The sequence below is a fragment of the Pygocentrus nattereri genome, chromosome 10, assembly GCF_015220715.1.
Source record: "Pygocentrus nattereri isolate fPygNat1 chromosome 10, fPygNat1.pri, whole genome shotgun sequence".
NCBI classification, from domain to species: Eukaryota; Metazoa; Chordata; class Actinopteri; order Characiformes; family Serrasalmidae; genus Pygocentrus; species Pygocentrus nattereri.
This window is the reverse complement of record NC_051220.1, coordinates 20,112,178-20,138,718: the sequence shown is the minus strand read 5'-3', so window position 1 is coordinate 20,138,718 and position 26,541 is coordinate 20,112,178. Positions and strand designations below refer to the sequence as shown.

General features: G+C 39.1%; 2 protein-coding genes across 3 annotated transcripts in view; one reads left to right on the top strand and one right to left on the bottom strand.

The window, feature by feature from the left end:
- Positions 1–703: 703 nt before the first annotated feature.
- ivd (isovaleryl-CoA dehydrogenase) lies at positions 704–15,341 on the bottom strand. The gene is made up of 12 exons (XM_017713454.2): positions 15,086–15,341; positions 12,838–12,927; positions 11,871–11,922; positions 10,221–10,390; positions 9,808–9,901; positions 7,663–7,793; positions 6,784–6,880; positions 6,566–6,659; positions 6,392–6,473; positions 4,995–5,099; positions 4,803–4,875; positions 704–1,642 (listed from the first exon to the last, which is right to left on the bottom strand). Exons 1-12 carry the CDS (start codon positions 15,212–15,214, stop codon positions 1,509–1,511), a joined length of 1,251 nt encoding a protein of 416 aa, XP_017568943.1. The 5' UTR covers positions 15,215–15,341; the 3' UTR covers positions 704–1,508.
- Positions 15,342–16,913: 1,572 nt separating this feature from the next.
- itpka (inositol-trisphosphate 3-kinase A) overlaps positions 16,914–26,541 on the top strand; it is a 33,860-nt gene continuing 24,232 nt past the window's right edge. The window contains exon 1 of one of the 2 annotated variants that reach the window (XM_017713452.2): positions 16,914–17,685. In XM_017713452.2, coding sequence (XP_017568941.1) covers positions 17,284–17,685 — 402 coding nt within the window. In that variant the 5' untranslated portion in view covers positions 16,914–17,283. The remainder of the gene's footprint in view (positions 17,686–26,541) is intronic. The other variant, XM_017713451.2, reaches the window with a different exon arrangement.

Here is a 26,541-nt window from a genome sequence, read left to right as displayed (position 1 = left end):
ACCAGAATATATGAAATGAACAGAATAGCAAATGTTTCGGTATTTAATGCATCCACCGTTGACCTTCATTGCAGCGTCCATTCCTTTTGTGAAACTCTTTTTCAGTTTTTCAAAGAAATCTACTGGGATTTTTTCCGCTCCTCCAAAGTTCAGTTCTAGAAGATGGTTGCATTTTCTGCTTCTCACAATTGAAATATTCCAAAACACATTCAGTGATGAGTCTGGGATGGTCAATTTATTATTCTGAGAACACCAGCAGCTTCTTGGTTTGATATGCAAATGTTCTTCTTTTTAGTTGTTTTTTTTTTCTCAGTAACAGCTACATATCCTTTCAGACCCACACTGAGATGTCTTCTCACATATCTAGTATTCTGAGAATAATATCCTGAAAAATGAATAAATTGTACTGGATGGCCATTTCGACTGAAGGGGAAATAAATGAAGACAACTTTTGCATAAAACTGTATTTCCACTAATGTTTAAAAAAAAAAAAAAAGCGGTTTGTGCCATGGGGCTGTAGAAGGAGTAGAATTAACATAACTGGAAGAAACTTGGCATTAAATAGGTAAGTGATTAATACAAATAATTATTGCATTGATTGCTCTGAAATTAATATCGGAAGAGGACTCCAAAATAGAAGGAATAATGCACCAGTATTTACAACAAATCTACAAAGCACATAAAACAAATGCATCAAAGAAAATTGAATCAAGCTTTTTTTTTATTCTACACAAATCAATATGTAACCAAGGTGCCTTCAAACAAACAAAATATCTAAGAGGATTTAGCTAGAGTTTGCATCAAAGGTGTGATATTATACAAAACAGTTTACAAATAACCAACATAAGAAAGACACCACTGGACATTTATTTCCTATATGCATAATTTATCTGCGTACTATAGAAACACCCCAGACAAACACAAAGGGGAAAAAAGCCCTCAGATGGATAAAGATTTTAGCGTTGAGTTTTATCAGTCTGTTTTCACAGTTTACCAGCTCAGCAAGTCATTCAGTCTTGCCATATAATGTGGATACACAATAGACTTCAAGACTGCTAACTAAACATCTGCCTTATAATAAGATATCTTTTTATTATTCATCTTCAATTTACTGAAATTAAAGGAACAGTCCAGTGCTTTCTAGCTTAATCTTTATCTGATACATCTGTAGCCTATGGACAGTTTTAGCAGACAATAATTTACATTATGTTTCTGTGTACTTTGAACAAAAAAACCCTTAAGAGCGTAGTGGCTGTTTATGTTCAATCACATATTTCAAACAAATTGCGTCATCCAGCCAAATGTCCCCATACAATCACATCTACATTATTGTGTATGTTAACTGGTAGCATCATACAGATGCAGCAGAAACAGCTTAGGCTGAAAAAATGCTGAAATATTGAATTAACTTCTATGCTTTGGACAAAAGTTCACCCCCTCTGTAGCTTTTTACTATAATAGGACTCTACATAAGGCATTGACAAACTGCTTTCTGTTTGGTCCTGGTCCTATTTGAACATGGCGTTGAAAGACCTGCCGATGACCATCCTTCGGATCTCGCTGGTGCCTGCGCCGATCTCATAGAGCTTAGCGTCCCTGAGGAAACGGCCCATTGGGTAGTCATTAATGTAACCGTTTCCACCTGTGGATGCAAACAGAGTCAGAGTCACCGAATAAAGAGCTAGGCAAGCACAATCTAGCATCTGTTCAACTGGTGGGGGGGGCAGGGCTTGTCGGGTCCAGTGAACCTGGCTCGCCCTAATGGCTAAACAGCTTAAATCCTGTCTGGTGCCAAAAAACACAATACACCATAGACTGCCATTTAAAATTCCCTACTTTTGCCAAAGGAAAAAAAAATACTTCAAGACAACATTACAGGCTTTTTTTCAATGCTTTAATACACTGGTTCACTAATTTAACAAATTCATCTACTGAGCGCTTGTTTTGTGAGGCACTTTAAGCAACACTATGTAAAGGTATGTACTAGAGACGCATCAATACCAATACTGATGTTGGGTATCTGTACAGAGCTAAATTACCTGTACTCGTTTAAAAAAAAAAAAAATGCAGATATCCACATCTGATACCACCTGATACCATGTGACGCAAGTCTAGTGTATGCTGCAGTCCTAATGAATAAATGACTCAGTCAGGCAGAATGAGGGTCTGCTTGAGTTGTTGACGCCATGGCAGTTGGATGGCTGTTGGCCACTTTAAACATTTTGCATAGGCATATTCCCTTACACTGAGACAATGGAGGGGAAAAAAAGCATTTATTATATCTTTTCATGGGTCAACACTATAGAAATGAAACTTGGATATAACAAAGTAGTCAGTGTATAGTAGTATAGATTTACTGTTTTCTGAAAATAACAACTCAGCCATTGAATAAAATATTTGCAGAAATGTGAGGGGTGTACTCATTTTTGTGAGATACTATATATATCACATAGTATAATTGCAAGGTATAAACGTGAATATCTTGTTTTCTTAATTAGGCCTGTCGCGATAATTACATTATCGACTTATCGTACGATAATTTTTTAGGAAATGAGTGCAGTACACGGAGAGCGCATGCGTCAATAACAGTGCCTCCACACACACAGGTGGAGATGTGTTAGCTCGCGAACGTATTCGAGGCTAATAGGACTTTCTTAAAATTAAACAGCTCCAGCAAGAACGTTTAGAGTCGTCCAGTCCAGATGGACTTTGTTTCAAAGTCACATTCCACAGCTCCGGTGTGGGAGTATTTTGGCTTTAAGCCAAATGAGCGTGGAGAACCCATCAATGTGAATGAGCCGGTATGACGACTTTGTTTCAAAACGGTGTCAACGAAAGCTGGAAATACAACTAACCTGAGGTCACATTTAAAGCACAACCATCCAGCCCAGTTTTCCGAGCTGAAAACAAAAACTTCAGCTGGAGAGGGGTCTTCCCGAGCTGGAGAGGGGTCTTCCCGTCAGGTGGCTATTACGGATGCCTTTGCTCGGCAGTGTAAATACAAACGCGATAGCGCAAAATGGCGCACACCCACAGATAGTGTAACTCGCTATATAGCCAAAGAGATGCTGCCGTTAAATCCGGTCGAAAAGCAAACATTTATAAACTTTTTGTGAATTTGTGATTCGTATCACTGTGATTTATAGCATATATGATCAGATAAGAGAGACTCCAAGTACCTTTGTGTTATGTTCAGAGTTTTAAAAAGTTGAATTAATGTAAATGTTACTTTAATATTTATGTTGTTACTTAATGTTGCAATGCCATTCTTTTGCACTTTTTGTTAAAGAGTTTATTTTGTTATAAAGGTCTGTTTAATATTTTGTGCAATTTTCTCAGAATCCACAGAGCCCAAGTGTGGTTGTATTTTATTTGTTTTATTTATTTGGGATATTAAAATATTTTCATATTGGAAGCCAAATGTCTGTTCTTAATAATAAAAAAGTTCATTTCACGTTAAAATGGTGTAATTGTATTATTATGCTACTATATTATTATTGTGGCACATTGTCTTAAAGCTCCTTTGAGGAGCCCAGATGCAAGAAAAAAGTCTATAATGACACTTTAAAATGACAATATTATCGTTTATCGCAATCATTTCTGGGACAATATATCGTTCTGAAAATTTTGTTATCGTGACAGGCCTATTCTTAATCTGTCTTTGTAAAACAGGCTGTAGAGAGACTATACCGTCCTACTGTATACATCACTGCCTGGTTTAGTTTCAGTGCATAGTTCATAAAGCTGCTGTACCACAGTTCATCATCGTTTTTTCCTCAGTACTGGGGGGCATCGTGTGTTCATTTGAATGAAACAAAACAATGAAAGATACTTTACATATAGCTGTACATGGCACAAAACCTGCTCTTTCCCACAGCAGTGCTACTTGTCCAAAAAAACTGACATAATGTGTCTAGCCAATGCACTTCATCTAAAACCAGCTAGATCTTAATGATGTAACAGTCAAAGGTGCAAACCACTAATTTACACAAACAATTACACAAACACTTATTTATTTCTAGATAGGTTACTTATTATGGGATTGGTCTCAGCAAGTACTAAAAAAAATCCATACTACGTACGTAAGCCTGACAACTGTGAATATGCTGAGAGTTTTCAAAAAGTACTCAGTCAGAAGGACACGTGTTCTCAGGATACAACTGAATGACCTACTATTCTCATCACATCTTCATCAGTGTAATTTTGATTTTGCATTTGAGACCTGAACATTGAGCCAGACCTTCTTTTTGAGTCTGTGCGCGATGTTAATACTTAAAACACATATGATGTGGTCCAAACAAACTCCCACCAAATCTGACCCAACACCTTGGACTTCTAAATGGTTATTTTAGGCCTTACAGGATGACTCACAGCTATGGAAATGAATAGATGCTAATGCTTCAGAGGAATGATTCACTGAAAAATCCAAATAACACAGTGTTCCCCAAAAGATGAATGTTTGCCATCTGAAATTTGCTTCTTTTGCATTAGCGCTACAAGGTCAATGTAGCTCAGCAAAGACTATAAGCCTCTGCTTTATGCTGGACACACTCTTTCACTGTTGCTACCTGAAGGGCATCTAGGTACAGATCTAAGTTGCTGGCGTTTGACAAATGAGCAAATGAGTAACCACGGATAGAGCTCATTACATAATCATTCATAAAGTAATTACCAACCAAGACTGTATTTGCTGCAGTATTCCCTGATGGACCCTAAAATTTGAAAGAACAGCTGCTTTTTGCAGAAGATACACTAAGAGGTATGCTTTACACTTCCTGCAGTGCACATTGCCAGACACTCACCCAGGCACTGAATTCCATCCAAGGCAACTTGAGTCGCGTTCTCAGCACAATAAAGGATTACCCCAGCACAGTCCTACAATAACACCACAAATCAATAGTGCTACTACGCCACCTGGAACTGCTGCGTGCTTCAGTTCCAGGGGTGAAAAGAATGATTTTCAAACAGAGCAGTCCAACTCTTAACATACTCACCATGGCGCTGAAGTGCCCTTTGTCACAAGCCCGGGCAACGTTATATACGTACTGACGACACGAACTTAGTCTGGTGTACATGTCAGCCATTTTTCCTTGCATCAGCTAAAGGATGCATAGGAAAGCAGACTTGTTATTACTATGCAATGCTCACAAAAAACAATAAAAGAAAAGATTCTCTGTCAAGTCCTGAGGGATCCATGCACTGCACAATGTTTTGCCTGCTCCAACACATCTGATTCAACTCATCAGCTCTTTATGAAACCCTTCATGAGTTAAATCAGGTGTGTTCATGCCAAGGCAACATTGTGCAGTCCAACAGTCCCGCAGGACTAGAATAGAAAACCACTGAACAAAGCCTCCAAGCACTTTCTGTGCCTGCAACTTTGTATTATAAAAGTGAAAAATTGTCTTTTTGCAGTCATACTGCACCATGTAACAAAAAAGAGAACACATTGTTCCTTCTCTCCTTAATTCTGTGGGCTATGCAATTATAGCAAAACGGATATGTGCAATTACTTTGACTGTAATTATGGCTGTCATCATTAGCTCTAATTAACAGAGATGGTTTCAATTAGGGATGTCAAAAGTTAACAAAATATTCTTGTGCTTCAGTAATTCTTAATGCACGTACTATATTTCCTTATCAACTATGCCTATATAGTATTAAATAGCGCTGTTACCTGACAATTTGAAGTTATATAGTAATATATGAGTTTATATATTAATATATGAATTTCTGATTAGTTTCTGCAGGGAATTATCCATGTTTTGCAAGGACATAAGTGTCAAATGGATCAATAGTCCTTCAACTGTAAACCTCTTGGTTAATTCTTAGTCTTCTGTCTACAAACAATGGGCTCCTAAGTTTCCAAAAATATTTGACACTTCAATATAGAGGGATATTATAATGTTCTTGTAATGTGCTTAACATTAGCCTTGACAAGCCAGGAGCTGGTAATAAACAAACTGCTTATTATTGTATTATTAAGCAGTAACTAGTGTGAATAACTAAGGCATCAATGCACATGAACAAGCTCTCAGTATGTGTGTTTTTTCTTCAGCTCCGCTGGAAAAGCATCTTAGTTCACTCCTCCTGAAGCTGCTTAAGGGGAATGCCAAGAGTAAGCAATGGAGTGCTAATTTCTAAAATCTAGTCTAAGATCTAATATTGTTTTCATTTGTTTAAAACTTTTTTGTATCTACATTGTTCCATTCATGTTGTTTTAGTTTTGAGGTCTTCACAATAATTATAAAATGTAGAAAACTTGTAAAAATAAGTAAATATCCTCTACGAGGAGGTTTTTTGAAACCTTTCACTAGTAATATACGTAAAAATACACATCAGAAAAACTTATAATAAAGCATACTGATGGTAAATTTCTACAAAGACTCACTTGGAAGTGACCGATCTTTTGACCAAATGCTTCCCGAACATGCAGATAGGGAATAGCGTGGTCAAGCACAGCTTGCATAAGGCTGTAAAAGAGGAAAGTCCAAAATAATAACCCACACTCCACTCAACAGAACATAATGTCTATTCTAATTTAAGCCAATAGTGCATACATTACCCTAAAGGTCCTGCTGATAGCACGAGTCTCTCCAAGTCTAGTCCACTCATCAGCACATACACTCCTTTGTTCACCGGGCCCAACATGTTCTCCACTGAAATCAGCAATGAACTTTATCAAAAATGCAGCAGAACCACCTGAACAAAGATCAGAGGAGCAGTTTCATTTTGTCAAAAGCACTTCACTGCCATCATCTGCATATGGAAACACACACACACCTGGAACCTTGCAGTCCTCAAAGATTAGCTCACAGGTGTTTGAGCCTCTCATTCCCAACTTATCCAGCTTCTGTGCAGTGCTGAAACCAGGCATTCCCTTAAAAAACAAACATTAAACAAATGAAAAGCTTATAGAATTAAAATAAACACTAGGACTGTTTGAGAAATCATTTTATTTTAGTTTTCGCGATATGACTTTCTGCGGTAGAGCTGTATTGATAGAATGGATCATATTGGCGGGAACATGGTGTTAGATGCTTTCCTGTGCTGGACTTGAACGCTGCTTTCCCACATAATCATTCAGTTAAATGGCTCACAGCTCAAAAACTACTCTATCCTGAACCGTGTAAAAATGTATAGGGACTGTATAGGGTAGACTGTATAGGGAATCTATGAGCAGTAATGGCTACGGTTACAAGAAACCTCCATCACCACAAACCTTTTTTGAGACATTCCTTATTATACACATTATATACACATTACAAAAATATAAATATAAATATAAATATATATATATATATATATCCATCCATCCATCCATTTTCCAAACCGCTTCTCCGTCAGGGTCGCGGGGGGGTGCTGGAGCCTATCCCAGCAGTCTTCGGGCAAAAGGCAGGATACACCCTGGACAGGTCGCCAGTCCATCGCAGGGCAGACAGACAGACACAGACAGTCAGTCACACACTCACACCTAGGGGTAATTTAGCATATCCAATCAACCGGAGGAAACCCACGCAGACACGGGGAGAACATGCAAACTCCACACAGAGAGGACCCTGGTCACCCGGTCGGGGAATCGAACCCAGGCCCTCTTTTTAATAAAAAGCGATTTCACGGGCAGTTGGTTGAGTTAAAATCCGCACGAGCAGCATAGCTAACCTTTTCTACAATGAAAGCAGAGATGCCGCGACCAGCCGCTTCTGGAGCTGTCTTCGCATAGACGATGAGTACGTCTGCATCTGGTCCGTTCGTAATCCAGAACTTATTACCATTCAGCACATAGTGGTCACCTTAAAGGGCATAGCAGATCAAAGCTAAAAGGGGGCTGTATGAGGTAGCTTATGCAAACAAAAGCACCAAAAGGTTTATTTAAGAGCTACAATGAAGACATATATTCCTGAAAGGTTCAATCAAGCATTCATAACCATATGTACAGGAAGACTGTATTTGTTGTTAAAGCAAACTTCCCCTAACCACAGCTGTAGTCGATCAGCCAAGACATGTTTGGTGTTGGTTTGCTCCTTTTGTTTTACCCTATAGAGCTACAAGGCTAATGAAGCTAATAATAAGGGAAGCATACACTTGTCAGTTAGCAATGTGCTAACTGTGTGCCTAAATCACCGCATACTAGCCTCAACTGTCTGGAGATGTAATCTTAAAAAGGCCCTGCATTAAGATGCATCACATTTCTGGATGTTGTCTATTATGAGATCACTGCAATAAACTATAGTCTGATCCCAAGTGTCATCAGCAAGTGATAACAGTATTACGCGTGGTTTCCTGGAAGAAACACACACACACACACACACACACACACACACACACACACACACACACACACACACACACACACACTGCAAATACTCAGAGGCCACATCTTTCTGTGGCTCCTTTCTCCTATAAGCTGTTTCATGTTATGTGGTAAACCCACAGAAAAGCCTGCTTAAACCAGAAGAAGTAAACATGCTTGAATTTCTGCTCAGAAACTTCTAAGTTGACTTTGTTCTTGCCATGATCCAAGAAGTTATTTGCCAGTTTTTTGCTAGTTTTTGCTACAGGAAATTAACTGTGAGTTAACAGCCTATAACCGGCTTCTTCCTTTACAGTTATTGTAGTCTATTATTACTATTACTAGTATTATTACAATAATAGTGTTTTTTAATTAACTGACACTGAGTCACAAAAGATTGAATCTATTGCTGATCCAAGATACTACTGCCAATCCGTGCAAGCCAACTGTCCGTACACGTGTAACCGTGTTTGTGATCGTAATGGGTTCAAATTGAACTGTCCTGATCCTGAGGTCATCATACACATGTTGTGACTGGATCTGTGCAAGTATAAACATAAAGCAGCTAGCATGGTTACATTTATGGTCTAACTTTATGAGGCTGTAAAGGAAAAACACTCACAACCCAACGTCAATCCTATACACACACTTCAGCATTCCTCCTGCCTCGCTGCTCTAATCACAGTAGTTGATTATGCCAAAGTAAACGGTCATAACTTTTTTTTTTTATTAAAATTTTGTTCAAAATATCAACATGTGGCTGAGTGTACTGTTACACCCCTACTGTATTGTGCCTGCCTACTCTGGTGCAATACCAGTGTGATTTAGAATTCAAATACTGCGTAAGAAAATGTGATCGGATCAATATCTGGATGCAGACGCTCCGATCAAAAAGGGCAAGAGTAAATGTGCTCGGTCTTGATTGGAGGATCTTCACTGAGAGCACCATCATTCAGTTATTGGTGATAAGATGTTCATTCCAAGTGTTAACAGGGTCATAAACTTGCCTATGTGGTCTCTGACAATGCTGACTATATAAAAGGACACAAGTACACTGCATCTAAACACAGTAGCACCAGTCATCTTAAAGCCTGAATTTTGTCCATATTGTTGTTCATTTGTATAGATAACAGTTATATGTGTACATTACTTGTTAGCTATATCTATATTCTAGCAGCTCCGGTGCAATACTAAAGAAGCAAACATAGGACACCACGCAGGACATGTCTTTGACTATATCAGGGGTCATTTCCCCTGAACTATCGCTTTAATGGAAGCTAAACTGTATTCATACATAGCCATAAAGCCACAAAGCATACCACCGGGCAAGCATCTCATGCTATTATAGAAAGAGTCCTGGGGAAAGACCCCTAACACTACAGTCACCTCCGTTGTAACATGATCAAATCTCTTTGCATCAGCTGAACGTCATAAATGTAAAAATAAAAGAAATATAATCAGGATGTACATGACAGATCCTAGTAAAGTGGCGGAAGGAAAAGGACGCAGCTCACCCTCTTTCCTTGCGGTTAGTCTCATTGATACCACATCAGAGCCAGAGTTGGGCTCACTCATGGCCAAAGCACCTATATGCTCTCCTGTAATCAACTAGAACACAGACATACAGTGAATCCATTTCTGACTCTCAGCTGTAACGCACAGAGGCTTGGAATCTATTCTAACAGGTGTGCAAGCATTATTACAATCACAGTCTATACTATTTTTGTAACACTTTAATGAGGACAGACAGACAGAGTGATTTTAAGCTGCTGACATTACCAAGGGAACTAGTGTTTACTGTTAACTTCACTAATCTGTTCTAAACATTCCCGTTCATGCAGTTTCACATATGGAAATCATAAAGATTATTTTGTTTTCTACACAGACCCACACATCTCTAGAACGAATACACTGTCTAAACTCCTACCTTCGGCATGTATTTCTGCTTCTGCCTCTGGTTGCCATGGCGCACCAGCTGATTGACACAAAGGTTAGAATGTGCACCATAGCTGAGTGCAATAGCTCCCGAAGTTCGTGAAATCTCCTCCATTACGATCACATGCTCCAGATAGCCCAATTCCGTGCCACCATACTCCACTGTGGTCAGAAAACACAGATGGCACAAGGCTTTCCTTAATGACTCAAAATTCAGGTTAAAAGCAGGTTCCTAAAAGGTTCTTGGCTGCAACTACTGGATATTTACATTTTCCTGAATACTGTCAAATGTTATGTTACATGTCTCACTATAATAACTAAATATTGTTGTTTTTTTTTTATTCAAATAATGCTTATTATTATTATTATTATTATTATTATTATTATTATTATAAGAAATAATTACATTTAAAAAGTATTTTAAAAATGAAAGGTGTCGGGCTGGATTCTGCAGTTTTTAGATTACTTTACATATCAACGTCAAATGCTGAGGCTCAAAATGAAGGTCCAGCTCGATGTTTAGCTGTCAAATGCAAAATTAACATTATACTGATGAAGACATGTTGACCTCAGTAGATACTTCACTTACATCCTCGTACAATAAATCCTTTTGATCGAATTCTCTTTCAATACTCTTTTAATGCACTCACAGTAATCATATTCATCCGCTTGGGGAAGGGTTCTGAAGCACAACCAACGTTACAAAATGTTCTCCTGCATGTTATGTACAATTACCACCAGAGAGGTCTCCATAACTTATAGTGTAGCTATAATTAGCTTCTTTTATAAAGAATAAAATGTAATACTACAAGGTAATGAAAAACAATCATTTTTATAGCAAGTTGCATGAAATTGATAAATTAGCAACGAATCTGGCAACCCTGATCAGGAGAGCAGAGGACACAGCTCTTTGGTCAACTTTTGTCAATGAATAAGGGGTGGTCAAGGTTTTTAAGTCCCTTGAAACCACTTTATACCATGCAATAAGCTCAGCTACACCAGCATAATGTCAGTGCAATCTGAATATTTTTCCCACAGCTCTAGACAGCTAGCTAGCCTCCACGCACTCATTTATCCTCTGTAATAAATGCAACTGAGAGCAAGCTAGCTAGCAATTCAGAACAGTAAGAAATGTAGTTGGTGTTAAGACCAGTACTGCTTCCTCAAACTATGAGAGTCTCGCAAGCTGTGTCAAATCTCAACCTTCATTGGCTCTGGTCTGCAGCACTAGCATCTGCAAGATACTGGTGACAAGCTACCATTTAGCCTGACAAACAAACTTATTTCCCTACTGAAGTGCACGGGTTCATAAGAGTAATACATTTGTTGGTTAAATTTTTTTTCTTTTTTTTAATATTATAATTATCTATGTTAACGAATATTTGTTTCAGCCTTTGCATCAGAAGTAGTCTTTTTAAACTTTAACAGAGCGCATTTCACACTCACACCTCTTATTTTCAGAGCCATTTCCTCCATCACTCCAAAGAATATATAAATTTAAGTATATACATCATATAAGAAACCACTCGTACTTACATAGTTCTTAACCAACAACAAACTACTTGCTCTTCTCTGAACCTCTCTGACACTCTCTCAGATAGTTCTCCCACATTTAACCAAAATGGTACAGAAAAGCTCTTGCCTGGAGCTGTGATCCCAAGCAGTCCAAGTTCACCCGCCTCCTTCCAAAACTCCTGAAGCAAAAATAAAAGAGATATCTACTATTAAAAACCTCTATGTACTGGGGGTGTAATGGTTCACATAATTCAATTTGATATGATGCGGTGTTGTCTCAATTCAGTATATTTCTCAATATAGCAAAGGTAAAGATCGCTGTACAAACGCGGTTTACGTTAATATTAGAGGCGCACAATCAGCATTTCGACAAATAACTGCTGCAAACCTGCAATCGGTAATCAGCCAGTTTTCATTTTCACTTTGGCCAATCAGTGTTGTAATTTTATAAGATAACATGAGGCAGATAAGTGTATTTGAATGCTGCTCCTATACCTGCATTAAAATGTCACAGCATAATAATTCATGACCCATTGTGCTAAATAGCCATTAACCTTTTACGTTCAATGTAGTACTTTATTATTTAAACAGGCAGCTGGTTTTACATTTTCAAACTTAAATTGACAGTCTGGCCCATTAAAGAACAACTCATCATATTTATACTGTGACTTTGGCTAATGTACAGTACTGGAAATGGGCCACTCTTGTGCTTAGTTGGCCCACACAGTGTGAGCTATAAATCAAAAGGCTAGTAAACATTTGGCTGCTAAGAAATCAGAATCTACCCCAAAAACACACAATTAGTGTTTCTTAGTTAATGTGTACCATTTAGAGAGGTTTCACAGCAGTACAGAAACACAGAAGTCATGCTTCTATAGTGGCTCCATATAAAATGCTTAATAAGTCATGACAAGCTAATATGCTAGCTCCTAGCTAACACATTAGGCAAGAGCTAGCAAGCATACAAAAACACAATATGACACAACGTACTGTTAGACCTTTAGCATTCACTGATATAAGTGTAGGAATTAAAAATTTCTCAAGAATACAAATGTGATGTCTTGCTTTTAGTATAAGGACGTGTGGTAACTTACTCTCAAGCGTGGGAATTCATTTGTCTTGTCAATTTCATCAGCATAAGGAGCGAGCTTCTCCTGGCAGAACCTCTGAACTGTATGTCTGAGCTGGTGAAAAAAAATATTAGAACAGTTTTAGTTTGTGTTGTTCCAGCACATCCATAGTGTCATACTGAATATAATGACATGTAAGGCTGACTTATGCCATAGTCTGCCTGACACAGCAACAGAGCAGTACAATCGCCAAGAACCTACAATAAGTATGAAGACGATGGATAATAAAGACCCAGCATTAGAACAAGATTCAGCATTCACAGATAACCACTGCAGAAGAAGCATCTGGCCAGTATATAAACTACATGTCCAGACGGCCCTTCTGATTAGTGAATTCAGCTATTTTAATTTGAACCCTTTACTGATACAGGTATTCATCTGCATCCCCACAGTTTATATAACCTCAATTAAAAAGCACTTATGAGCCTAAGGTCACTACGCCAAATGCCAAGCATTGACTAGAGGGGTATACAGCCCCCCAGCACAGGACTGTGAAGCAGTAGAACTGCATTCTCTGGAGTGATGACGTACTTTTATCAGGAGTCAGAATGATCCAGAACTAATTATCCCAAATCAGTAGCTGAGCGCACTAACGCTCTGAATGTGCTGAATGCAATCACATTCTCACAGCAATGTTCCAGCATCCAGGTTAAAACCTTTTCAGAAGAGTAGAGGCTATTACTGCAGCAAATGGGGACAAACTTTTAATGAATGCTACTGATTTCAGAAGAAATACTGGTAGATCGTGTCTACAAACGTATGGACATATAATCTCAACAAGTATTCATTTTGAAGAAGAAAATGTCAGACATTCTCATAAAGAAGGCCAAGATTTAAAGAGCATATTATCTAAATCGCTTTTAGACAGATTGCTATTTTTAAATCGCAGGAGCTTAAAAAGTGGGGAGACTTAGCCTGATATCAGGGAACTTGTAAACTGCCTGTAAGTGAGTTAGAAAAGTCAGAAGAACTAAACACCCACATAATGTGTACATGACAGCATCGCTACCAGAACTAACTGACTGTCCTCACCCTGCATTCAGCGCTCAAGCCTCAGGTCAGACCCACATGCCTGTGGCCACTTGTATAAAACATCTTACCCTCAGTTAAACTCTTAAGGAATAAATTTAAAGCTGTACATTTCAATTTGTTTTTTTGTTTTTTTTTGCGAATTTCAAAAGCTAAAGTTCTCAAACTCAATTTACAATTATGGATTTTTTTTTACCCCAATTTCCAGTTTTACATAGCGCTCTTAGCGTTTGAGCCAATCAAAATCAGCCATGCGGCCCCACCTCCCGAACCCCCCCCCAATCCACCACCCACCCACCCCCGTGGAAAAGTCTTAACCGCTACAACTCTTTTTCATTACAATCACTGTTCACTCTTCTAGTATTAACAGACTATAACAGACGTGGACGTGTACAGCAGAATTAATTTGCTCTGTTATGTCAGCAGCTCTGTATTCGCCGAACTCCTTAGCCAGTGATATGTAAGGTCAGACCACTCATAGGAGCTTCGCAGCTGGATAACTCAAAAGACTGCCCTGCCCGCAAATTTCAGGAGACATTTTTTAAGGATTTTTATGGCAGCTATCAGCACAACAGTTAACTACACAGCTTTATGGTCACAAAATAAACAACGCTGACCTCAGCAGGCAGTTAGCTGACCAGCTAGATTAGCTACCTACACGATTCTGGTGTGTGTCTAAACCCTGCTTTACCATCGGGGTCCTGATCTGGACACGAGTATAGCCAGAGTATTATTCTGCCACATTCCCCACTTCTTGGGGGACAGTCTCTCCAAGATGCCAACATGTCTGTAGGGTTTTGCAGACATGTAGCTCGTTGTACTGCCCAGTCTGGCAGTTGGTAACATGTCAGCGCGACTGAACTTGCATTACAAATCGAGCTGTTTACTACTTACACAGATAAACGGTCCGAGTAACTGAAGACCTCCATAGACACAATCTCGGAATTCTCGGAGATTTACCCGGTCCACCTTAAATGGTGTAGCAGCTCTATTCTTGGCGCCTCCGAATGGAATTGCTGCACTATTTAAGGTGGAACGGAAAAATTCCAACAAGGAGCTGGCGAACAGACACCGGGCTGCTGTGGCACCACACTTACACTGTGCCTACAGGCACACATGGTCCACTGTTTAACCAGAGATTGCCAAACTCACTCAGGGCTTCATTTAGGAGCTGTGTGGATACCTGGATCTGCTCCTCTGTGAGCCCGTTCACGATGTCATCTACAGGAAGAGCTGCAGCGCATCCACGTCGAGGAACAGTAACACGTATCAGCCTTTGCGCAAGTCGCAAAGCTCCTCTAGCAGAAAACATCTTTAGGCCAACAGGGAATCGAAAGTGGTTATAATAGAGAAATTTGTATTTAAAAAGCGAGTGTGCAGCTCAGCCGGCCAGTTGAATAACTACCACAGACTTCTCTTATTCTCTTAGCCCTGTTTAAAACACTGCGCGTCTTTAGCGCCACCTACTGACCAGGAGAAGATCTGTCCAACCTGAGATTCACCTTCAGGAGGAAGAAACGCTGCACGACGCGTTCTCACAGTGAGCCGCAATGAATGACCAGGCTGCTGTGCGGGATCACAACTCTGATAAACACTCTTCAGTCAGCAGCTCGGGCCTTTTTGGTGCTACAAAGAACCATTTTCAAAAAGGTTCTATGTAGAAACACGTACAACATTCTCTACTACTCTGAAGAACAATGTGACCATGCAGAGAACCATTTAAGCATGAAGTGGAGAACTCATGGCTCTACACAGAACCATTCCCTTGACTGAAGATCCTTTGAAGAACCATGGTTTTTAACAGTGTAGCGTGACTTACAATAAGGATACAAAGTTTGATTTTGATATATATTTATATTATATATATTACTGTTTTCTGTAGAGTGATTACCTGAGCCTCACCACAAGCATTTCGATGCATAAATGTCTTGACATGTTGTGCAAATGACAAATAAACTTGAAACCTGAAACATTATTACGTGTTTCAAAACAAATACCCACATAAATAAAACACTACATTTTAAACACATTTATAAAACGTACAAATGTTTTGCACAAAGTTACACAGTAAAAACCAACACGTCTTACCTTCCTCCTGCTGCTGAGAGGTCAAACAGGACCCTCTCCTAAATTAGTTTTAAGTTAAAAGGAAGTTAAATGGGCCTAACAGCAAAAAGCAATTCACAAATACAGGGTTCTCAGAACACCGAACTGACCACCCAGAGTCCGGACCTCAGCACCACTGACTGCGTTTCTCCCAAAACACGGAAAATACAACCAGCTCCTGAGACTGAACTGTGGAAGTGTGGAAAAACATCCCTGCATATAACTGAATGACTGAAAGCACGTCTCCTGAAAAGAGTGGAGGCTGTGTCGCAGGCGGAGAGAGGACACGCTGCTCACTGAAACACGCATGTTAAACAAACCGGCTTTCCGAAGATGAGAAATGAATAAGGTGCACATAATGACCGCGTTATCTCCACAAATAAATAAATAAATAACGTTCAGCCTTTTACTTGTCCTAGTTTTGTTGTAATAATAATAATAATAATAATAACTGTAACAATGACTAGAATAATTATATTATTTATATTTTACATATTTATTATTATTTTATTGTTACTGTTGTAGTGGTCTCGCGCAGGTGCTGATGAGGAAATGAGCGCGTGCTGAGAGAGAGAGAGAGAGAGAGAGAGAGAGAGAGAGAGAGAGAGAGAGAGAGAGAGGGAGAGACAGAGAGGAAGCTACCCAGAGAGAGAGAGAGTGAGATACAGAGGAAGCTACCCAGAGCGAGAGAGAGACAGAAAGATAGAGTGTGTGTGTGTGTGAGAGAGAGAGAGAGAGAGAGAGAGAGAGAGAGAGAGAGAGAGAGGAAGCTACCCAGAGAGAGAGAGAGAGAGAGAGAGAGAGAGAGAGAGAGAAAGAGAGAGAGAGAGAGAGAGAGGAAGCTACCCAGAGAGAGAGAGAGAGAGAGAGAGAGGAAGCTACCCAGAGAGAGAGAGAGAGAGAGAGAGAGAGAGAGAAAGAGAGAGAGAGAGAGAGATTGTGTAAAAGCTGAAGCAGAGCAGCAGTCAGGAAGCAGTGCGCGGCAGAAACACGGAAGATCTGACAGCAAAAGCTGCAAAGCGCGCCGATCTGGAGCTTCACTGGAGCTTCACTGGATCCTCTCTGGACCCTCACTGCTCTGAGCCGCCGCTGTGAGAAATGTGAGAGCGCCGTCTGCGCAGCGGAGCTTTGAGACGCGGAGCGAGCGGAGTTACAGCGTGAATGAGAGAAGTTTGTGCAGACAGTGTCCAGAGAGTGAGAGTGGCAGGCTGGTGACTCTTCTGGGGGGAGGGGGGCAGAAGGAGGGACCTGTGGCTCCAGGCGTGAAGCAGCCAGATGCCCAAAGAGAGGCGGAGGTCTCTGAGGGAGGCCGTGGCGTACAGGGCTTCTCCTCTGGGGGACGGCGCAGCGGGGAAAGAGCGCCGCTTCTCCATCGAGCAGCCGCCCATGGAGGGGCAGCAGAGCCGCGAGATTCCCGATGAGAGCGGCACGGGGAGAGGCAGCCTCGTGCCCCAGGTGACCATCACGGCGGCCACGGACGGACAGATGGAGCCCACCGAGCTGATAACGGACATGGACGAGGTGAACGGACCTCTGCGCCGCAAACTCTCCAACTCCTCCATCTCCTCCACTGGCTCGTCAGTAGGGCTGGAGGAGTCTGAGGACGACATCCTGAGCGACAACGAGACCAAGAGCAAAGGCATCATCACTCTGGAGCACCTGGGGGACGCAGGAGAGGTGGGTCGTTTACTCTCCTAGTAGGGGGTTTATACCCCACAGCCAGTGATCAACTATTTGCATGAACTTGCTTGCATTGGTGCTCAGAGGATCTGCATGATTTACCTCAAAGAGGATATAAGCAAGTCTGTTTATGAAACGTTTGATGTATTTTAAGCTACTTTAACAGATCTTGGGCAAACAATATTCAACCACATTCGCCCTCCCTTGTTCTGGAGTACTGTACATTCTGAGTGTGAGATTGTATGTGTGTGGTTAGGAGAGTAGATAGGGAATCTTCAGCAGAGTAAATAAGACTAGGACTCTTCAGCATTGTTAAAAAGACTGGGAACATTCAGAATAGTGAGAATGGTAGGCAATCTTCAGAGTGGCAAAAGAGATGAGGTTGCTACATAATAGTGAAAATGATAGAGAACATTCAGCATAGTGAAAAACATCAGAGAAACCTTCAGAATAGTGGTTAGAGGACCTTCACATTAGCTTTATACCATCATGATAGTGAGAAAAATAGGGAACCTTTAGAATAGTGAAAAAGATAAAGAGCCCTCAGAATAGTGCAAATTATTTGGAACCATCAGAGTAGTAAAAATGACAGGGAACCTACAGAGCAGTGAAAAAATACTGGGAACCTTCAGAACGATGAAGAAGATACTGAATACATACATACATAATAATGACAAAACAAGCAACATTCAGAATAGTGAAAAAATAACCAGGAATTTCCAGGATAGTGAAAAAGACCAGGGTCCTTCAACATAGTGATGAAGATGAGGAACCTTCAGAAGAGTGAAAATGATGGATGAGGAACCTATTTGCTATTACAGGGCAGTAATTGCAAAAACTCATCCATTCCACTGATTGTATGTTTGCCAGATTACATCTGTTTTTCTGATCAAATACCATGTTTGCAATTATGGGAAACACCCATAAACTATACCTGCCATGCCTTGAATAGTTCTGCTGAAAGAGCCTTGGGACGTAGGAGTTTCGGGCCTAATTAGCATTACACGTAAGGGACACGTTATAGTCATGCTATTTTTTTTAAACATAACTTTTTAATATATTTAAAGGCAACTGACTAAGGCTGAGCTGAAGCAGACCTGAAATGAGACCTATATATACATGTATAGATGATAATCTTGAAGGAAGAATCATGAATATGTTTCAAGTTTAATGTTATTATGCAAAACTGTTAACACGTATCTCAAAGAACTGTTGTTAAGAGTGAAATGCCCCACTCAAGCAACACTTAGGTGCTTACTGGACCCTATTCAAAGATCTTAAGCAACATTTAATACATCCTAGTGGAAACAATAAAACAGCATTTTACTTGAAACCTTTGTTTGAAATCTGCCAAGTGCCGACAGTCATTCTGGATAAACATGCTGGGCTTTGAGTCTTGTTGCTCAGGCACGTCCATAGAAGGCCTTAGTTGTCGGCGTACTTTAAACACACTCTAGAAGTCTGGAAGGCGCGTCTGCACAATGTCTAAGCTGAGAAGTTCCACACCTTCTGCTGAATGAACTTGTGTGTTGATCCCTCAAGCATTCCACCCATGAGAGGAAAAACATGCAGTGCAGTGTTTCTTTTTAAAGATCACTTGAGTCGGTAATCTCAGCAGTTTCTACAGACTGCGTAAGGAACCCCTGACTGTGTCATGGTGTATTTGCAGCAAACAAACCTTTAGCCTTGTGACATTTAAGCCAAAGCCACATGGTGAAGCAAACAGCGTTTTCACTACCTCTTAAAAGGGGAACAACTTGAGGCCTGTTGAAATGTCGCCCAGCTGATAATCGCAGTGATTAGAACGGCTACCCTTGATATATTCCACACTTGACTTATATTGAATAAAAACATTTACCTTGCTCTAATTTAATGTCTTAAACTGAAGGATTATTACATAATTACTAATAGTTTCTAAGACTTATTATTTAGTGTCTACTATAAATGTTATGGTAACTACACATCTGTTTCCAGTGAAGGACAACACATTTTGTAATAAAGACAAACACGAAACAAATACAAAATGTTCTGTTGACCTTCTAAGTGAAGGTCTGCTTATTTTAATGCATGATTCCTCTTTATTTTCTGGGAAAAAATACGATATAAATAGTGCCATAGCTTTTTCATGTATGTGTTCGATTCAGCAAATAAACAGTAACTGTTCTTTTAAATGTGTGCTCTCATTAACATGTGTTCTCTCATTTAATGTTTTATAATGTGTTAAATGTGTTCTCGTATTTTATAGGTACATATAAATTTAATTCAATGTATTATCATTCATTAAATTTCTTATCATGTTCAAGTTACAACAAAGTCAAGCATCTTGACATTTAAAAATGTTCTAACTGTGATAAAAAAAAAGTTTTTGAGTGTGGACTATGTAACTGCAATGCAGGTTATGTCATTGCAACAGGGAGGAATTGACAGTCTGTCATAAGTTCAGTTCAGGTTTAGCAGCCATAGTGCTTGTGCTAAAAGACAAAAAGTTCAGTAGACAAAGAAAAAACACACAGCACACAGAAAAGCACCTCCAAAAACAGTTTATTATTCCAAAATAAACTAGATGTTCATTGCAGACATATACAGAGCTGGACCAAAGTCAGATTACCATTTATGTAATTGCCAGTCAAAAGAGCAGTTAAATAGAAGGTATTCAGGCAGGAAAACACAGAAAACATATAATTCGCAGAAAGTTACACCAAACCTCAAGAACTAAATATAATTTTTATATTCTTTTCATGACACTTGCTTTAGGTTTTTTAAAGAAGTATGATATTTTTCCACACCTCCAAAGTTCAGTTGTAGAACTGCTTTTTGCGATCCAAGTAATCCCAAACACATGCAGGGATGTCGAGGTCTGGACTCTAGGTTGGTCAGTCCATTGTTCTAAGAACAACAGCAGCTTCTTTGTTTTTTGTCTGTTTCTTTTTCTCAGTCACAGCTTCTTGACAGCTTGGCATCCTTTTAAATCCATAGTGTTGAATTGTCTTTTCATAGTGGAAGTATAGACAGGAATTTGGATTTTTTTATGATCTGAATCAAGAGTGGAGCTTGATTGTCTCCTCTCTCTCAAACACGAAAGCTTTAAGTACTGTTTATCTGATGGTCAGTTGTGGTGGTCTACCAGGTCTTGCATGGTTGTTATGGGTCACAAGGTTGTACAGTACCATATGCTTGAGAATGCACAATATAAAAGTGAATGTCTATTTGAATTTGCACCTTCATATGAGCTAATGCTAAAGGTAACATTGGAGCTAGTGGGATCAAATGAGGGATACTGAGGAGCACATGTCGTATACATGATGTTTCTGATGGAAAACACTAACTTTATTGAAACAATAGAGATGATGTCATGTTCACGAGTGCATTGGTATATGAAAAGCTAACATAGCCAACTTAACATTACTCTGAAACATTATTTGTCAATAGAAATCATATTAAAATGCTTTATCAAAAACAGTAGCTCACATAAAGTATGACTTACCTTAGAGCCTGTATAGTTCTGCCTCTCAATAGCTTCCACAGATTTTAAAGCTTTTTCAGTGTTTCTCTGAACACACTGCATGCTGGGGAGTCCTGTCAAGTTTTTCTCTTGCTTGATGGAGGAAGTAGCTTTTAACGATTATTGTGACAGGCTGAGAGACGTGGCAGTTATTATTTTGCAAACAGCCAATTAAAGGGTGGGTCCACATATGTACCCTTGCAGTTAAATGGTCTAAAGAGGCAGATTTACTAACATTTTGTGCTGTCGCAAACTCTTGTAGGCTGTTGCAGTTTACTAAAGAGGTGCAAAAGCCCTTTAGTGCCCATGAGAAGATGAAAGAAGAGGTCAAGGATCTTTTACATTTTTGTGTAACTCTGCATGCATTTATAGGAGTTTCCCTCTCAAAGCACAAAATACTGGAAGGACATTATTACAATGAATCACTGACTCCTATTTCCCAAGAATGTTGGTAAATACTGACTGTGTGAAATTTAACGCCTGCGAATAGCTCATCTTATTTTTGGTGCTGACTTGGCTGCCATTGTTTGAGCTCAGAGAGAGTTTTTCTGACATGTTTATTTATATTTGATGAAAAAAAACACTTGTAAATGTCTGCCATGTCACATTAAAACCAAATTCCTAACACAGGGTATATTTTGCAACACTGTCAAATTGTCTTCAGGGCTCGTTTTGCCTACACAAAGATTTGATGTTTTTTTTTCCCCAAACTATCGTTAAAATCCCATAATGAAACAATTTTAGCTGTGTAATCACTGCTGGTTGCTACTGGTTACTTCGTTTCTGCGACAGAACCTCTGGTTACTTCAGTGCGCTGGGGCAGAAATATCACAGTCATCCTTTGATGCACTGCATGGAACAAAGAGGTCACGCTCACCACAAGTTCAAAACCGTACAGTTCCCAAACAAGCAGGATGTGCACAACGAAGTTCCACAGAGATTTTACAGTTTCACCCGTTTCCAAATGTACTTCACACTGAATTCACGTTCGGCTCAAACCAACAGACACAATTGTCTTGAATGTCTGACATATTATGTCAAAATAATGCCATATTTTGTTTTTTCTCGATGAGAAAAAAATAAGTCATTATTTGAGCTAGATTCAGAGAAGGGTATAAAAGGTCTACATCTTGGAAATAGGCTGTTATACAAAAAGCACCTAATCCAAACATATGATTATTCTGTGCTGGTCATATTAACTACAAAATTGTGCATTTTACATTTGCATGGGAGATCTTAGTAGATAAGATGGTAAATTGGCCACCCTCACCAGCACAAAGTGCTGGTAAATAGCACTTCTCTTAGTAAATCTGCCACTTACAATACACACTTAACAAGTTTTAGCATGATACAGTCTCAGAATAGTACTGTAAATGAAACGAATGCGTCAGATGTGCTGTGCCAGCGTGTTTTTCAATATGATGCTACCAGTGACCACTGCAGTGGGTTCACACATCAACCCTAAGTGTGAGTGAGCTGAGCTGATGAGGTGGCACTTTTGGTCAGTTAGTGAAGAAAATTGATATGGCTTGTGCAAAATGCTCTGCACATAAATGTTTAATGTTGTTTTCTTTACTGAAACAGCAGATCTCTGAACGAAGACATTTCCCCCTAAGTGCACGATGAAATATTTGCTGTAGACAAACATTTTTTGTTGTTTTATTACAAGCGTAGCATAACTTTATTTTTCCCTTTCACACATGATTTATAGCAGTTTGAGACTTGTGAGCTCATGTTTGCTTATAATGTCAGATATGACTGTGCAGTTCAATATTTGACTATGGGTGTGTTACACTTCTGCACATTTACCGTCGTACAAGGTTCAGGTTTGCACTCGCATAGGACTAGGCGTTCCTTTTTCAAGTCTCACAGTTCTTGTCTGTAAACACAAGAGTAGTCCATTGATCCTGTCCAAATCCACCTATAATAGTGTTTTCATGGAAATAGATGTGATATAAGAGAAAAAACAAATGAACCAAAGAGGCTATTTGATGTACAAACTGAAATATACGGACATTAAAGGGCCCATATCATACACTTTATATTTTATGTACATCCGTGTAGGTTTATGTACCAAAAACAGTCAAAATTCATGTTTCATGACCATTTGTGAAAATACACATGCAAACAAAACTTGTAAATTTGACCATGAGTGACCAAACGACTGTAAATTACATATATATTACATTTAGCACCCATTTTCAAAACATTGCATTTATTGCACATATATATTTTGGATATGAACAAATATATTTGCTTATACATTGTGTTCCCAATGTTTGTGAGCACTTGTGAAAAGGCTTGTGTTTTGCATTCTGTTTTTCCTTCCTCTTCATTACAATCAGCATAATAATTTGAGTGAAAAATAGAAGTTTTGAATGTTGACAACATTCAGTATGTACAGTATGTTCCCTGTTTGTTTTAATGATGACATGCTCAAGCTGTCATGGATTCCATAAGTTCGAAAGCCTCTGATTAGTAGATCAAATCCACCTGAGAGTTGAGCACGTGAACACGTGTTTCGGTTGAAGGAATGCAAAAGAATGACTTTTTTGTATAAAGGCCTCAAAATGGTCAGTTTCACAAATTTGCTTAAGTATAAATAGTGACTCCATGCACAAATTTGAATATTTCTTCATCATTTTAAATGGTCATAACCTTTATCAGTCACATTTGTAATACACTGTCACTTAACATGGACAATCACTTCCCTGTGCTTAAAAAAGAACATGAAATGCATTCAAAAATGCAAATATACTTATACTAGACAAATCAAGCAATTTCTTGATCTATGGGCAAATGTTTAAGCCCACTGGTTGCCTACTGGCTTCTATTGTATAATATCAACAATCAGGGTGTTTGGAGTGAAATTTTGCTTTCTTTTTTAAAGAAAAATGTGTCAAAATGATTGTCTGTGGTAACTGACTGTATGCTACAGACACAGCAGAAAGACATTAGGTTGAATAACATGGGGGTTATTCCTTTAACAATCTTGTCTCCTTTTTCTACCCATTATGAAGCCCAAGGCATGAAATATTACCATGTTTGCAAGTCTGTTGTAAGAAGAGCAAATAGTGCGCTCAGCACTTCAGCTTTGGCCTTTTACTATAAACACTGTTGTTTGGTGAGCGTGTGTGTGTGTGGGTGTGTGTGTAGGAGTGTGTGTAGGAATGTGAGTGGAATAAAGTTGAATTTGAATTCAGGAAGATAAATATGTGTTTCAAATATGTGATTACAAAACAATCCATGCTTAATACGCATGGCTCAAAATCAAGCATGGCGTCCTTGCATCAGATCCTTGTTTGTACACGCTTGAATCAGCAGCGCTTCAGCCCACAGAGCTCTGCTGTGACAGCACATACCCTCCAGATATCATCACTTGACATTTTAGAGCTACACTGAATTGTTTGATTTGCTCTTTAGCAAAGTCGGAGATTGGTTAATAAGATCATGTGCTGCACATACATCTTATGTACTGCTACCTACACATCCCTCATTGGAACATCTGAACAGCACTAATGTTACCTGTTAATTATTTTGCTTTAGAACTTTTCAGGTGTCCTAATGTACATGTTGGAACTACTCACCACATGTAAATACTAATGAAATCGTAACTGTGACATAACCTTAACCTATAGGCTTATTATTCAGTTATCAACATTAAAGCTTAAGAATTATTCAGAAAACTACTATTAATATATTAGTTGTAAACATGTAATATAAGGAATGGAAATGTGGCCTTGCAGTTTTAGGGGTTAATTATACTTATAAACAAAGAGTTCTTGGGTCTTGTAAATGGTTATATATAGAACTACAGTCATGTCCATAAATATTTAGAAGTTGACATTTATTGTTCTTGTACATGGTGAGCTGAAATTAAATAATGAACATGAGGTCAAAGTACAGACTTTAAGCTTTAATTCGAAGGAATTTACAATATTTACTTCATTATATTATTTTTAGTTCCAGCACGTTGTGATAGACGGGTGAAATTACAATATCTTGTCATATTCAGAGGTTGGCTTCAAAAAGTAGACATATGAGTGCTGCCAGCATTGCTGCAGAGGTTGAAGAAGTGGGAGGTCAGCTCGTCAGTGCTTAGACCATACGCCACACAATGCATCAACTCTGTCTGCATGGCTATCGTCCCAGAAAGAAGCCTCTTCTGAAGCTGATGCACAAGAAAGCCCAGTAATAGTTTGCTAAAGACAAGCAGTCCAAGAATATGCAATACCTCCTTCTGCCATCACAGAGCAGAGAGAGAGTTGTTGCTCAACACTCATCCAGCACAGCCCATACAGCAGAAGAGCCTGAGGAGGAATGCAACTCCAAGTATGCAAGTATGTTTCCAGACCTAAACCCAATTGAACACTTGTGGGGCATCCTCAAGCCGAAGGAGGAGGAGTGCAAGGTGTCTAACATCCACCAGCTCCGTGATGTCATCCACCAGCATCCGAAGATTCCAGTAGCAACCTGTGCAGCTCTGGTGAAGTCCATGCCCAAGAGGGTTAAGGCAGTGCTAGATAATAATGGTGGTCAGACAAAATATTGAAACTTAGAGCACAATTTGGACACATTCAGTGTGAGGTTTACACTTGTGTTGCCAGCTATTTAGACATTAATGGCTGTGTGTTGAGTTATTTTCAGAGGACAGTAAATCTGTACTGCTATACAAGCTGTACACTGACTACATAGTTATATCCAAGTTTCATTTCTATAGTGTTGTCCCATTAAAATATATAATAAAATATTTGTAGAACTGCGATGGGTGTACTCACTTTGTGAGATACTGTATGTGTGACAATGCTGCAAGGTTATGATTATAGTTATGTTTGCTTGTGTAGTTCAGTTCTCTTTATATGGGACAAAAATACATATCATATAAATTTGAAAAAAATCTGACAGGGCTTATTTTATGATATATTCATACATTTCAGAGTCAAGCTGCTCCCTGGCCTAACTGTGCTCATATATTTTGTGTGTGGGGGATTTCTGTCTGCTTATTTCGTGTGAAAGGCAGTGTGCACACTTGTTCTAACAATCCATGTAAACTGTAGTTTGTTTTTATCAAACCAAACTTGCCAAGTGTGAACACACATTTAAAGAACATTTTTAAAAAGTAACACCTAAAAGCACTATTGTTGCAAATAATCATAGAACCTTTTATTGGCACAATACCGAAATGTTTTTGCTCAGAGTAAATGTATATGCTTTTCAGGAATTCTATAAATTTATATATATATATCTCCACTACTATGTAAATATCGGACATGAAACATAAGTACAGCAGTAGATTCAGCGTAGTCTATAAATCACATGTGTTCATTCGTCTCTGTACTTTACATGCATTG

Bases quoted from the DNA above. Each gene is read 5' to 3' on its own strand.
- ivd (XM_017713454.2), bottom strand. From the start codon at position 15,214: ATGTTTTCTGCTAGAGGAGCTTTGCGACTTGCGCAAAGGCTGATACGT. The intron at 10,391-11,870 runs GCAAGAGCTTTT...TTCTGACCACAG, and splicing joins GCTTGGGATCACAGCTCCAG to TGGAGTATGGTGGCACGGAA. The intron at 1,643-4,802 runs GTGAGTGTCTGG...TTGCATCCACAG, and splicing joins GGATGGAATTCAGTGCCTGG to GTGGAAACGGTTACATTAAT.